Genomic DNA, 12,283 nt, shown 5'->3' on the forward strand with positions numbered 1-12,283 from the left:
ATGGCAGACGAAGAAGCATTTGTGTTGGACGGTTGCTTCTGCGGAGGCTGTTAATTCTTGATTATGGACACATCAGGCAATATACCGTGGTCACTTGCCAAAGAAAAAATAATTAAGACCATTCATTCATATTTTAATGCTTTTTTCAATCCAAATCTAAAGTTTTTCACACGCCATAACTCGGTTTCCCTGGTAACACCTGCAGGTTTGACTAATACCTGGAACAATCATCCATCCATCCCATGAGGTTCTTATGCCATGGAAACTTTTTTTACTCCTTCAGTGATTAATAAACCTTATTTACAACATGGCAACGGGAGACATTTCTAGTCTGCTCAGCTCATGAAAACATTTGGCTCAATTATGAGCCAAACAGGGAACGCTATCAAAGTCAGTGACAAAGCGTACAGTTTACAAAAAGTAAATGTAATTCACTATTTTTAAACAAAACGACGGGATCACTTTTCAGCCATGGAGCTATGTCATATTCCCCAAGTCACTTTGAAGATTTTCACATTTTTAAGTCGCAACAACTTCATAAAATTTAGGAAATACAGCTCAGTTTCAAGTACACTTAACACTTAGGTATAAATAATCATAAATGAAGATTTATAGTTAAATTTACTTTCCTTTTTCAAGGCAATCAGTTTATTGATTGCTTAAAAGATCTTTTACTTAAAAGATTATTTTAAGTAAGATCAACTTGTCACATTTTAAAGTGTGTCAATGATAAATACTGTAATTAAAGACCAATCGGCGAGGTTCTCCAACGGTGCAGCAGCAGCCGTCATTACACGAGGTTGTTGATATTTTATGTTGTCCATGCCACTAATTCATGACATTTCTGCCAGCCACCATCGTGGTAAAAGCTCAGTCACTCTGATTATTAAACGTCAGGAGGATCAATGATTTATTCAGAGGGCTCATGTCTCCTGTCTTGCTGGCTTTCTCGTCCCTTTTTGTTGCTGTTTATTTGTAGAAAACCTCACATACAAAGTGAAATAATGATTTTTTTTCATTTTGCTTGTGTTTTCGAAGGAGTGACCCGGCCACAGTGAATATTACTGACGAGATGTCTAAAGGATCTTTCGGGAATGTGTGGAAGAGTGTCAACCCCGGCGAGAGCACGAAGAAGGAAGCCAGCGCTAAAAGGTGACTTAACTCTCAGATTATTAACGTCGGTATCAGGTTTAACATCAGATGCTTCCACCTTCTGGTTCCAGTGTGTTTTCACAGGGTCAAAAAATGTCTAATTCAAGGGGATAGTGGTGTTTCTGAGTGTTAAAGCGAGCAGTGGCAGGTGTTTACTATTGAAATGTTATGGAACATCTACTCTCTATTTTTCCAGGAAACTGAGGAGCTAGTATGTTTGGATAAAAATGGTTTATCTCAGAGCAGCCCTGCCCTCACAGGTTTCCCACAGAGTAGACTAACATAGTGTCTCCTGCCTGCTTCTCTCATTCCACTCCACCCCTAAGCTCCCCTTCCTAACCTCTCAGAAGCTGATATCCCAAAGGTAAGCTGTTCCCAGTCCCTGTCAGCATGGACAGTCTCTGTGTCCTGTGTCTTCTGTTGACTGCTAATGACTGTTGATCGTTGCATGATAAAAACCGTGTTGGTCTGTGCTGCGAGTAATGATTCAGAGATTGGGGTTGATTCAGTAGATAGAGAGGTAAATCAGTAATAAATGAATGTTGTTACAAAACAGCATGACCTTGGTGTGCATGTTACTTTAAGAACACATTTTATGATGTGTTTGCATGTTGTTAAAGTTGTAAAATTAATAGTTATATTACTATATTTTAATGTGGGAAGATAATGGAATGATAGGGTCATTTGCTATTACAGGTTAAGTGTGTAAATTTAGGGGGATTGGGTGGCGTCCAGCGGTGAATTGTAGATGTAAAACCGCTCCCAGCTACAACTCCTTCATTTATCAGAAGCCGAATTTTTCCGCAGAGATCTCTTCTTCTCCAAAACAAACAAATCAGGTGATCACAACTGCTGTAATCACCAAACAACACGGTTTCATGTTACAAATCAGCGAATCTCACACAACATGCTCTCACAAGTTAATGTGTGATCCCCTTTTTCTGCACCAGATGTACAAGAGGTTTTTTATCATGAGTTGAATCATCTGTAGAGGTCTCCTCCTTTCCAAAACAAACAGACCAGGTGATTTAAACTGACCAAACACCGAAAAAAGAAGTTTCAGTTTAAAAATCCATGTGTTTCTGATGCACGTCGGCATGTCGCTGCAGTCGGCTAGTCCAACACATGCTAATGTGAAGTTTTTTTTCTCTGATAACTTGAGATCCAGACATTGAAGAAGTTTTCACCAGAGGACAAAATTATCCTTTAAGGTCGCTCCCTCGCGAAAACAAACAAATCTGGTGTTATTAACAGCTAGAAACCCTAAATAAAGCATTTTTAAAAATACAAACAGAAAACTCCACCAAACGCCTCTGTAGAAACATGGCAGTGTCACATGTCAATCACCGTAAACTAGGACCTGCTCCCCATGTAAACTGCTCATTTTAAGGTAAGGAGAACACAACGATGCTTAGTTTTAGGTGATTAAACACGAAAGAAAACTTGCTCCAATCCATTTCTGCCAATCTATCTCCCTAAATCTTACACACAGGTCCTTAAAGTATAGTGAGACATATCTGCATGCTGTGTGATGTTGATTGATTATTTGTTAGCCAGCTGGTTATGAATCTGCACTTGTGTCCCTTATTTCCAAGCTTTCAGTCCTCAAACTTGCTTTTTCTCTTTTTAATATTTCGTCTGGTTGAAATATTTTTTTGTGCAGTTGTTCCAGTGGCGGCGAAAAGCGACACAAGCGCCGGAGACATGAGAAGAGCTTGGACAGGGAGACAAGTTTGTGATGACACATACTGGCGGTGCCACTGTGCTGTCAATCAGTAGATCAAAAAACAAACACAAAAAAAAAAAACGATACCGTGCCACACTCAACCACCTTTGTACTGTGCTACACTGTGTTTTTGTCATGTAAGTCCGTGTGCAAGTTGTGTAAAACAAAAATTGTTAGAAACAGTATTAACACGAGGAACCGAGACACATTTGTGTTCTTTTTCTATGTATATCAGTGTTTGGTGATACCAGCAACAGAAGGAAGCCAGAACTTCATGACACTTACAGTAACTGCTGTGTCAATGGGCCAATTACGTAAAAATTTTAAACCGTTTTTAAATCTATTTTATTTGTATTTTGTATGTTTTTATATTTTTCCAACAACAGTAGTCCTTTGAAAAACCTGCCACAGCAAACTGCAAAGAAGTGGATTTTGTGTGCAGTATTTAATGCCGCTATTGACTTGACGCACCTCACAGTAGAAATCCTAAAAAGTAGATATTTGCCAATACTAATCTATTTCACTGGTATCTTAATGAGTTGGCTATATAGGAAATCTAGTAATTTTTTGAAAGTATTGACTTTACATTTTATATATTCTGTATATCTAAATGTTTTTGTGACAGTGACAGCTCATATCACTCCAGAGTCTTCTTCATTTTACAGATAAATGTCTCACCTCCAATAAAGCATTTCCCCAAACGAGTTAAAGGAATAGTTTGATATTTTGAGGAAATACATTTTTTTGTTTTGTTGCTGAGAGTTAGACGAGAACATTGATACCTCACATGCTGGTACTCTAAGGATGAAGCTAAAGCTAGCAGCCACATAGCTTAGCTTAGCTTAGCATAAAGACAGAAAACGGTGGAACAGCTTGCCTGGCTCTGCCCAAATGTAAGAAAATCTGCCAAACCTCACAAATAAACACTTAACATACTACTTGTATTATAAATGCTGAAATGTAAAATGTCATCTTTTAAAACTAGCTTTTTTCATTTTAAAGCTAGCTACGATTAGCTTCATATTTAGCATACAGACATTTACTAGTCTTTTTATTTAACTCTTGGAAAGAAAGTGAATGTATTTCCCAAAATGAACTATTCATTTGACAACACTGTACTTTTGGGGGCAAGCTTTTTGGAGCATTTTCGAGCTAACATTTCAGCATAGTTTGGGATCTTTCAGTATCTCTAGCTACTTGGCCTTGGCTTTTTAAAAACTCATCAAATTTGCGAATGCTGAACTTTAGGGTGACTGTACAGAAAGCTCTGTGTTTTCCACCTGCATACTCTTTGTCATCTTGTCAGTAAGTGTCATCCATGGACATGTGATCTCCTATCCAAATGACCCTCAATGTGTTAGCATCTGAAGCTAATTGTTTTAAAAAGAAAAACACCTGCATGACGGTGAAACAGACTTGACTGTCTTGCCGCAGGACCATCGTTACTTCTAGAGATGCAATAATACCTTTTTTCTGGGAAGGGCAACATGTAATAAACGGTAAAGAGTCTTAACAATGTATAATACATAGTATATTTTATTCATGTAAAATGTTACTAATATATTACTAACATGAAGTCAGTGTTGAAGGCAGGTTTTTGTTGTAGATGTTCTTTTCCCATTGTCTAATTGATGGTTCTTAGTTGATTATAGAAACTAATAAGGGGTCAGAATTATATCAATATCAAATATTTTGACCACTTCTGTGTGGAATTCTGCCTTAAATTTGGTAGTGATAGCTGTACACTTTCTGTTTGATAATTTAAGTCACCTGTATAGAAAACTATCAGTTCAGATCTGTTGTTATCTTGTGATTCGTTTCATGAGAATGAGAGCGCGAGTGAGCGAGAGCATAAATAAAGATCTTCAACAAACTGCTGAAATGGTGTGGTATTTTATTGATCTTTTCACCTGGAGGTCAGAGGTAAGCTGGTGAGACACATTCTCACTGTACTACTATGTATAAGTATTTATTCTATATTCTAACAGTTATTTTAGACCACTCTTCAGATACAGTGTTAGTAATGTGTAAGTATTTGCCTCCTTGTCTCCACCTTGACCTCAGGAGCTCCACATCTTTGGCCTCATTGGAGAGCAGGAGCACAGATCAACCCGCAGGCTGAAGCTGCTCCAGCTACAGGAGCTACAGGAGGTGACTGACCCACAATGCAGCTGTTGGGTCTCCCAGACAGACCAGTATCCTTGTTCTAACATGACTGCGTTCATCTGAAATAGAATGAATCTTTAAAAACTGTTGCATTTCTTGTTGTGTGGCACTCACAGATTTTTGATCCCACGAGATGTTGGAGAGTAAAACAGACTCAGATGAAAATATATGTTTACATTTTGGATGAATATTACACTGTAAAATCTGACAAGCTGAATTTTATTTTAAATAAATCAAGGAGACCGAACCTTGAAAAATGTAAGTACACATAACCATTAATCTTGTGTGAATGTTACATCTAACTGATAGGTTTACTAAAATGTAGTTATATTTACTTGATTTTGTGAAGTTGTTGCAACTTACTGTGTTCACTGTGATAAATATCTGTATTCTGTTAGCTGCAAACTAGTCAATCATATTTGTATTTTCTTTTGTTAAGAAAACAGAAACTCACAGATCTCCAAACTTCATCAGTGGCAAAATCCTCTTTGTGATGATCAAGGTAAGTCAGACTTACTTGGTTTACTTACGCTACTTAGAAAGAACAAGATTATTGCAGTTATCAATTTTAAGTTGCAACAACTGCACAAAATTAAGTAGATTTCAAGTAAAGTTAACATTTTTATATAAAGTAAACACAAATTAATTAAATTTCCTTTTTCAAGGCACCTGGTTTATTTTTCTTCTTTTCTTTCTTATTATTCTAAGTAGAATTAACAGATTTTAGTTAGATTTTAGTTTAATTGTAACCTTGAACATTTTCTATTTTATGCTACAATATAACTCTACTCCACTACATTTCACAGGCAAATGCTATACTTTTATACCCCCCTTCACTTATTTGATATTTTTGTCATTACAAAATCAGATTGATAATACAAAATATGATAAACAAACAAGATATAATATATTGATATAGGCTAAATTAAGACACACCAAGCCTATGATCAACCGTCGGTTACCACCAGGCGCCTGGCGCACTAGTTTTTGCAGCGTGACCTGTTGTGTTGGCTTTTTTGTGACTGATTCAGCATGTTGAAATTATGTCTGAACCTGACGGTGAATGAAATCGATTGGTGGTTTAAATCAGCACACAAGGAGAAATGGCAGCTCGGATGACAATTAAAGTCAAGAGAGCCTGACATCAAAACATACTTCTTAAGTACTTGTTTTTTCTTACCATTGAACCCATTAGCAGAAACAGTTTGTAAGTATTTGTGTTATTATTCAATAGCACATGGTGAATATACTTTGTTCTTTCAACATCAGGTTTCTAATGTGCTAACTAGCATCTTGGCCAGTCGGCAAATTCTGCATCCATATGATATGTGCACAGGCAGCGTCATTTGAGAGCATGGCCAGATGTAATCTTTGGCGTGCACATGTAAATATCAGGTAAACAGCAGATGCAGAAGGATACCTGACTCGTAAAATATAGACAAAAAACGACAGCGACCCACTATTTTAGGGAATTACTGATGGCGTTTAGCTGCGACCAGCAGCTCTATAGCTCGCTCTGTCTGTTGGGTAGTTGTTTGGTCGGTCCACAAAAACCTGTGTCCACAGTTTTTGACTTCAGAGGCTGAAATTTGTCATGATCTCAAAAAAAGATTTTAAGAGCTGTTTTAAAGTTTTGTTTTTAGTATAACCCAGTGACATTAGGCTGAGAGCCATAAACAAAATATGGACATCATTTTAAGACTATTATCCAATATTGACACATTTTAAGTATATATGTGAAGCTCACTGAAGATGAGCTTCAGTTATATTGTCCCTAAAAATAATGCCGCAAACACACAATGAAAAACTTTATTTTTGCAGAGCGGATTAAGAATATGCAATGAAAACCAACTACACCACATGTGTTTCATTTAGGCCAACCTGAGATCAAACTTTTTGTGTTCTTGTTTTCACCTTAAAAATATAGAAAATAATTTAAATTTGTAGAAAAAAAATTATGCCCTCGATTCCATTTCTTCTCTCCGGTGCACCATAAAAACTATGGAAGAGTTTTTGTATCTTTGCATCACGAGTAAAAAACAGACACAACGACATGCAAAGCAGTATGGCTTTCTATTCCTCCTGTGTGTGGCTTTGCGTGCAGCACTCAGAGGGAGTGTCCTCGCTGAGCGTCTCAGTGGTCCTCTCGTCTTTTCTTACTGCAAAAAAAGAGAAAATACAATCATGCCGAGCCACGCATTTCTGGCAATTATCAGATGAGCCACCTGAGTCGGTTTTACCTCTCCCCTGAGGGCTTGGAGGTCATGACCCAGAGTAAATACTCCTTGGCAGCCATGGAGTCCAGAACCTTGCTGACATCACTGGTGAAGCTCCCATCTACATGCCTCTTGCTGAACGCCTCACCCCGCCTGTCCGTTTCAGATCTGAGTGTGTACACAGGCACATCATGTAAACACGGCCTGTCAAGGGTCAGTGGCCCCACAACGTGGAAACCTGCCTTTTTAAGCTCCAATGTTTGACCTTCATCAGAAAATCAGCATTTTTGTTGTCATTATTTTTGCATTGCGACGATCATTCTGTGATTGGTTCATTGTGCACTTGCGCTTGTGTGTCAAATCATTTCCGGCAGTCATCACACAGTGAAGTAACATATCAATCAACGCAGTGAGAAAAAGTTTAGGTGATTTATTTTCGCACAATCACAAGGAACATTAAGGGGAAAAAAAGCAAAGAAAGGACAGAAGGTGACACAAGAAGCAGATGATTAGCTGTTTCTCTCTGACTCTGTCTCTCTCGTCAGGGTGGAATCAGACACAGGAAGGCGGGCCGGCAGGGAATTTGGTACTGCAGGAGGAGGAGAAGGACGGAGGGACAGCCTACTGTCTTCTGACTTGTCCCTGCTTGAGCCGGTCAACAAAGTCTTTGATTGCCTGTTCCTTGAGGTACGAGCTCACGTCGCTGGTGAAGGTCCCATCTGCGTGGCGCTTCTCTTCAACACTAAAACACACAAGAGGTTTTAAAAAGTGCTCTAACAGGAAGTAAGTTCAGTACAATTAGAATCACTAAACATAAAACTTACTTAAACTTTTTAAACCTAGGCGGAAACTTAAGAGATTAGCCAACAATTACAAAAATAATAATAATAATATAGATTTATAAATAGATTTATTTGTCATTTTTAAAACTATGTTTAAAAAAAGAAATTCAAATTTATCCCTAAATCCTGCTACATCTTTTGGCGTTGAAGGAGGAGTTTATGAGTCTCACAGTCTGGGGAAAGAAGCTTCTCCGTAGTCTGGAAAATTTTCAATAAATCTGTAAAATAATTCTAATTTTGATAATTATTGTATTATAATTATCATGATAACTATACAAATAGTTTTCTGGACATTTTTCTCTACCTTAAAAAAAAAAAATTAAATTGTCAGACATTTCTTGCCAAGTTTCTCAGTACCCCTTTTCCCCAAACATAAATCAAACCAATTTGCTGGGTTGAAAAGCTGAAATATCTGTGAACGGTGTCTCAATGCAGCACAAGAAAAGTGATGTCAATCCAGGTGTTTAAAGGGTTAAATGTGTCAATTTTATGCTACTTTATACTCGCACTCTGCTACACTTCAGAGGGACACATTGTCCTTTACGTCCACTTCATACACTAAGCTACTAGTTTGTTTTCAGATTAAGGTTCCACATTACAAATTCATGTGATCAGTTAAAAAAATATGATATTGTTGAAGATTAAATCAAACGTTTTGGCTTGTGAGCTCAGATTCAGAGGTGATGTTATTTATTTCATGTGCTGCAGTTAATTATCTTGTTGGAAAAAAGTTTATATTGTATGTACAAATTAATAATCTCAGGCTAACTTTTGCAAGCAAGATGAAAAAAATATCACCTATTCATCTTCCGACCCCTCATATTTATCTTAATTACACATTTAAAATTATGTTACAGAAGTGTTACATTTTTTAAAAGTTTTTTTTATTTTTTAAAACTAATTTTCAGGTAATTTCTTGTGCTCTTTGCTATTTTGTTTTTTTTCTCTTTTTTTTCTATTTTTTGGATCATTTCATTGCTCGTTGCCTTCTTTCCATGTCTTTTAATCAAATTAAGTCAGTTTGCTGAGATTTCAAAGGATAAAACAACACTGACTGAACAAGTCAAAATGTTTCTTTACAATATAAGGTTTTATGGTCGTTTTCGGAGTGTATCTCACTTTGAGCCGCTCCTCTTGTTGTTCATCAGCCACTGAACGAAGTCCTGCGCCCTCCTGTCCTCCAGGTATTTGCTGTAGTCGTTTGAGAAAGTTCCCTCTGAGTGTCTCTTCATGTTGGACAGCTCCCGCGGCTCATCCACTAATGTGTCAAAACTACAGAGCAAATTAAAAATACAATAATTTTAGAACATAACTGTAAGTATTTCATTGTGATAATTATAAATATAGCTTTTCCTTAGCTTCTTTTCTTTCTTTTCCCCAAGATGTTTTTCCTTCGCTTTTTCATAATGGTTTTCTTAATCTAATTCATGGAACATTTTTCACAAAATGGCTCATAGCTTTTTTCCCCACGTTTTAGAAAGAAATCGCACCAATTTGCTCAGGATTTAAAGTTCAAATACTTGAGAAAGGAGTCTGAAAGCAGCACAAGAGAAGTAATGTTGCTACAGGTTTCAAAGGGTTAATGTGATTATTGAGACCAAAAAAGCCTTCACAAAAGTTTGTGTTTGTATTGTAACACCTGAACTTCTCAAATATCCTCCATAAATATTAAAAGATAAAATAAAAGCCATACTAAAACTGATGAAAATTAAAAACTTACATTTCGAAACAATAAAAAGCAAACTGAAAGAAGCAAAAACATTGGCAAAGAGAGTGAAACTGAACTGGATTAAAAAAATAAACTAAATTAATTTAAATGTATGAAAAACTCAACCAGGCCTCTTTCTTTCTGGGTACATTTGGGGTCTTTGAAATGACTAAATCTGAGTTTGAGTAATCCCTCTATTGTCATGAGTGTCCCCGTCATTTTGTGATTTGGGATTACTGCTTCATATGATTTGGCGTCTTTGGGACACCATATATGTAAAGTTTTCTCATGTCACATCAAACATGACTCTGCTGAACCTTATGGATGCTGCAATTTTGGAATTTGACCTTAAACGACCCACCAGTACCACGACTTTAATTGCGATTCAGTCAGATTCAGACCCTTTTCTCACAAAACCTCATACTCTGAGTACAGAAATAGAGAATACTCAGTTACAAAAGTACATAAAGTATCAAAAGGTGTTTCTTTTGACATTACTGTCACTGGTTTGTGCTCTCTGTACCTTGAGCTGTCATCCTCCTGCAGGGGAAGCTGCCAGCTGCTCTGGACGAAGCCGAGGGCCAGAAGGATACCAACCAGGGAGTAGATGCTTTTCATGGTTATAACCTGAACCTCACAACAACACACAAAGAGAGAAGTTTGCATATTGGATCAGACAGCTACAGCAGTTTCACCATTTCAACTAAACAGCTCACCTTTTCTTGTTTCTTTCCACAGATCGGTGCTGGTAGTCCCTCTGCTTGTTCCTGGTGTCTGTCTCTAACCCGGCTCTCTCACTTTGTGGTCTTTTATATTCTTATAGGAGGAGGGGGACGGGTCTGCTCAGGTGGGCCAATTTTACCACTCTGCCAGGTCCACCTGTTACTCTCGACCCATTAGACACGGCCCCCCGCCACATCGGCCGAATCAACAAGCCGAGCATTTGTCCAGAAAGGAAAGGCGCTATTCATGCGTGATGCCAGCTGGTACTTAGGTGTTAAGATCAAACAACCGCAGCTCATCCTGTTAAACAGACAGTAGGGAAGATGCTTTAATGTGCTACTGTGTCATCATGATGGGAAGTGATATGTGTGCTGCCATATCTGGAAGGTGAGTCAGTATCTGCGGCTTCTTTCCGAACAAATTTCAAGGATACTCTATTGACCCCTTTTTGGGGTTTTTTTTTTTTTTGCATCAGTTGTGCAGTTATCTCTGTTTTTACAAGGGCCATTGCTCAATAAAGACTTATGCTCTATAAAAATAAAGGTTAACCCTTTAAAAGCTGGGCAAATTGGCTTGATGTCTTTGGAAAAACCCATGAAAGGACATGAGCAACTTAACAAGAAAAAATATTAGCATGAAATTATTAAAAGGTGACAAGAAAATACCTGAAAATAAGCACAAAGGAAAAAAAGGAGAGAAAATAACTGTAGCCAAAAATGGAAAAAAAAAAAAAAAATAGAAATAAAAGACAACCCTCAAAATTGTTAAAAAAGAAAATAGAACAAAACACCTCCAAAACTAAACTCCAAAAATATAAAAATTATAAAAATAGAAAGAAAACAACCCACAAAAAATGAAATTATAAAAAAACAGAAAAAATACATTAGAAAAGCAAAATTATTATTCAAATTGTGATTATTAAAGCAAAGCACCTAAACCTGAAAAGTATTAGAAAAAACAGAATAATCACCCCACAATACTCTAAATTATAAAATAATAATAAAAAACTCCAAATATTAATATTATGAAAGAAAGAAAGAAACAGAAAAAAAACTGTTTAAAAAATGGAAAATGACTTAAATGTTTATCAACAAAGTAACCAATTAATTTTCAGAAAGCTTAATTATTAATCAGCTACTCATTTTAGCTTGACTTGTGTAAATTATTTGGTAATTTAATTGTTATAATGGCACAGTTTTCATTACTATCAGTTCTGTTGGCTGAGTAAAACTCAAATGTTAATTTTTTATAATTAGTATTTTATTGAATTTTCATATACACAACACCAAGACTTAGTCTATAAACCAATGTGGATAAAATAAATAAATAAAATTAAAAAAATTAAAAACATAAAAATAAAACAAAACTCCAATAATAATTTAAAAAGCACCCGAAAAAGCTAAAATACTACCATAAAATAAAAGACAAAAATCAATAGTTAAATAACAGCTAAATAAAAATACCATGTACGTTCTTTAATACCATATGTGGTTAGCTTTTTGGAATATTTCATGTTCACAGTACAGGTTTTATGCACATTTTCTTGTGTGTTTGTGAAGCGAGTGTAGTTACAATGAGCTGAAAATTGTTTTGTGTTTTTTTTCCCAATAGTCGCTCTGTGGTGCTGCGCAGTCGCCATCTTCAGGCTTCAGTTTCCGGTTCTGTTTCTTCTTCTATTTTGGTAAGAGTCAACCTTTATCAGTGTTTTCTTCTTCTTCTTCAATTCAAGTATTTATTTACTATATAGAAA

General features: G+C 36.5%; 2 protein-coding genes across 6 annotated transcripts in view; one reads left to right on the plus strand and one right to left on the minus strand.

Moving 5' to 3' along the window:
- The window catches only part of LOC121962653 (sodium-driven chloride bicarbonate exchanger-like), a 58,147-nt gene extending 53,387 nt beyond the window's left edge, over window positions 1-4,760 (plus strand). For 3 of the 4 annotated variants that reach the window (XM_042512884.2, XM_042512885.2, XM_088074134.1), the window contains 2 exons: window positions 1,039-1,152; window positions 2,816-4,760. In XM_042512884.2, coding sequence (XP_042368818.1) covers window positions 1,039-1,152; window positions 2,816-2,891 — 190 coding nt within the window. In that variant the 3' untranslated portion in view covers window positions 2,892-4,760. Of the gene's footprint in view, window positions 1-1,038; window positions 1,153-1,478; window positions 1,517-2,815 lie in introns of all 4 variants that reach the window. The other variant, XM_042512886.2, reaches the window with a different exon arrangement.
- A 2,079-nt stretch (window positions 4,761-6,839) lies between these two features.
- Window positions 6,840-10,610, minus strand: LOC121962998 (glucagon-1-like). Of its 2 annotated transcripts, none has more exons than XM_042513352.2 (6): window positions 10,527-10,610; window positions 10,334-10,437; window positions 9,222-9,374; window positions 7,886-8,002; window positions 7,285-7,428; window positions 6,840-7,203 (listed from the first exon to the last, which is right to left on the minus strand). In XM_042513352.2, the coding sequence occupies exons 2-6, from the start codon at window positions 10,426-10,428 to the stop codon at window positions 7,179-7,181; spliced, it is 534 nt and encodes a 177-aa protein (XP_042369286.1). In that variant the 5' UTR covers window positions 10,429-10,437; window positions 10,527-10,610; the 3' UTR covers window positions 6,840-7,178. The 2 variants fall into 2 exon arrangements, with proteins under 2 accessions (XP_042369286.1, XP_087930261.1); XM_088074135.1 differs by having other exon boundaries at window positions 10,334-10,443; window positions 10,527-10,604.
- Between the last annotated feature and the right edge of the window lie 1,673 nt (window positions 10,611-12,283).

The sequence above is a fragment of the Plectropomus leopardus genome, chromosome 24 (genome assembly GCF_026936395.1).
Source record: "Plectropomus leopardus strain MGB_pleo_1.0 chromosome 24, ASM2693639v1, whole genome shotgun sequence".
Taxonomy (NCBI): domain Eukaryota; kingdom Metazoa; phylum Chordata; class Actinopteri; order Perciformes; family Serranidae; genus Plectropomus; species Plectropomus leopardus.

What these genes read in the sequence shown, in the direction of transcription:
- LOC121962998 (XM_042513352.2), bottom strand. Translation starts at nt 10,428, where the DNA reads ATGAAAAGCATCTACTCCCTGGTTGGTATCCTTCTGGCCCTCGGCTTC. An exon ending in CAGGAGGATGACAGCTCAAG is followed by an intron (nt 9,375 to 10,333) that starts GTACAGAGAGCA and finishes TTTGCTCTGTAG; the next exon opens with TTTTGACACATTAGTGGATG. An exon ending in CAGGGACAAGTCAGAAGACA is followed by an intron (nt 7,429 to 7,885) that starts GTAGGCTGTCCC and finishes GTACACACTCAG; the next exon opens with ATCTGAAACGGACAGGCGGG.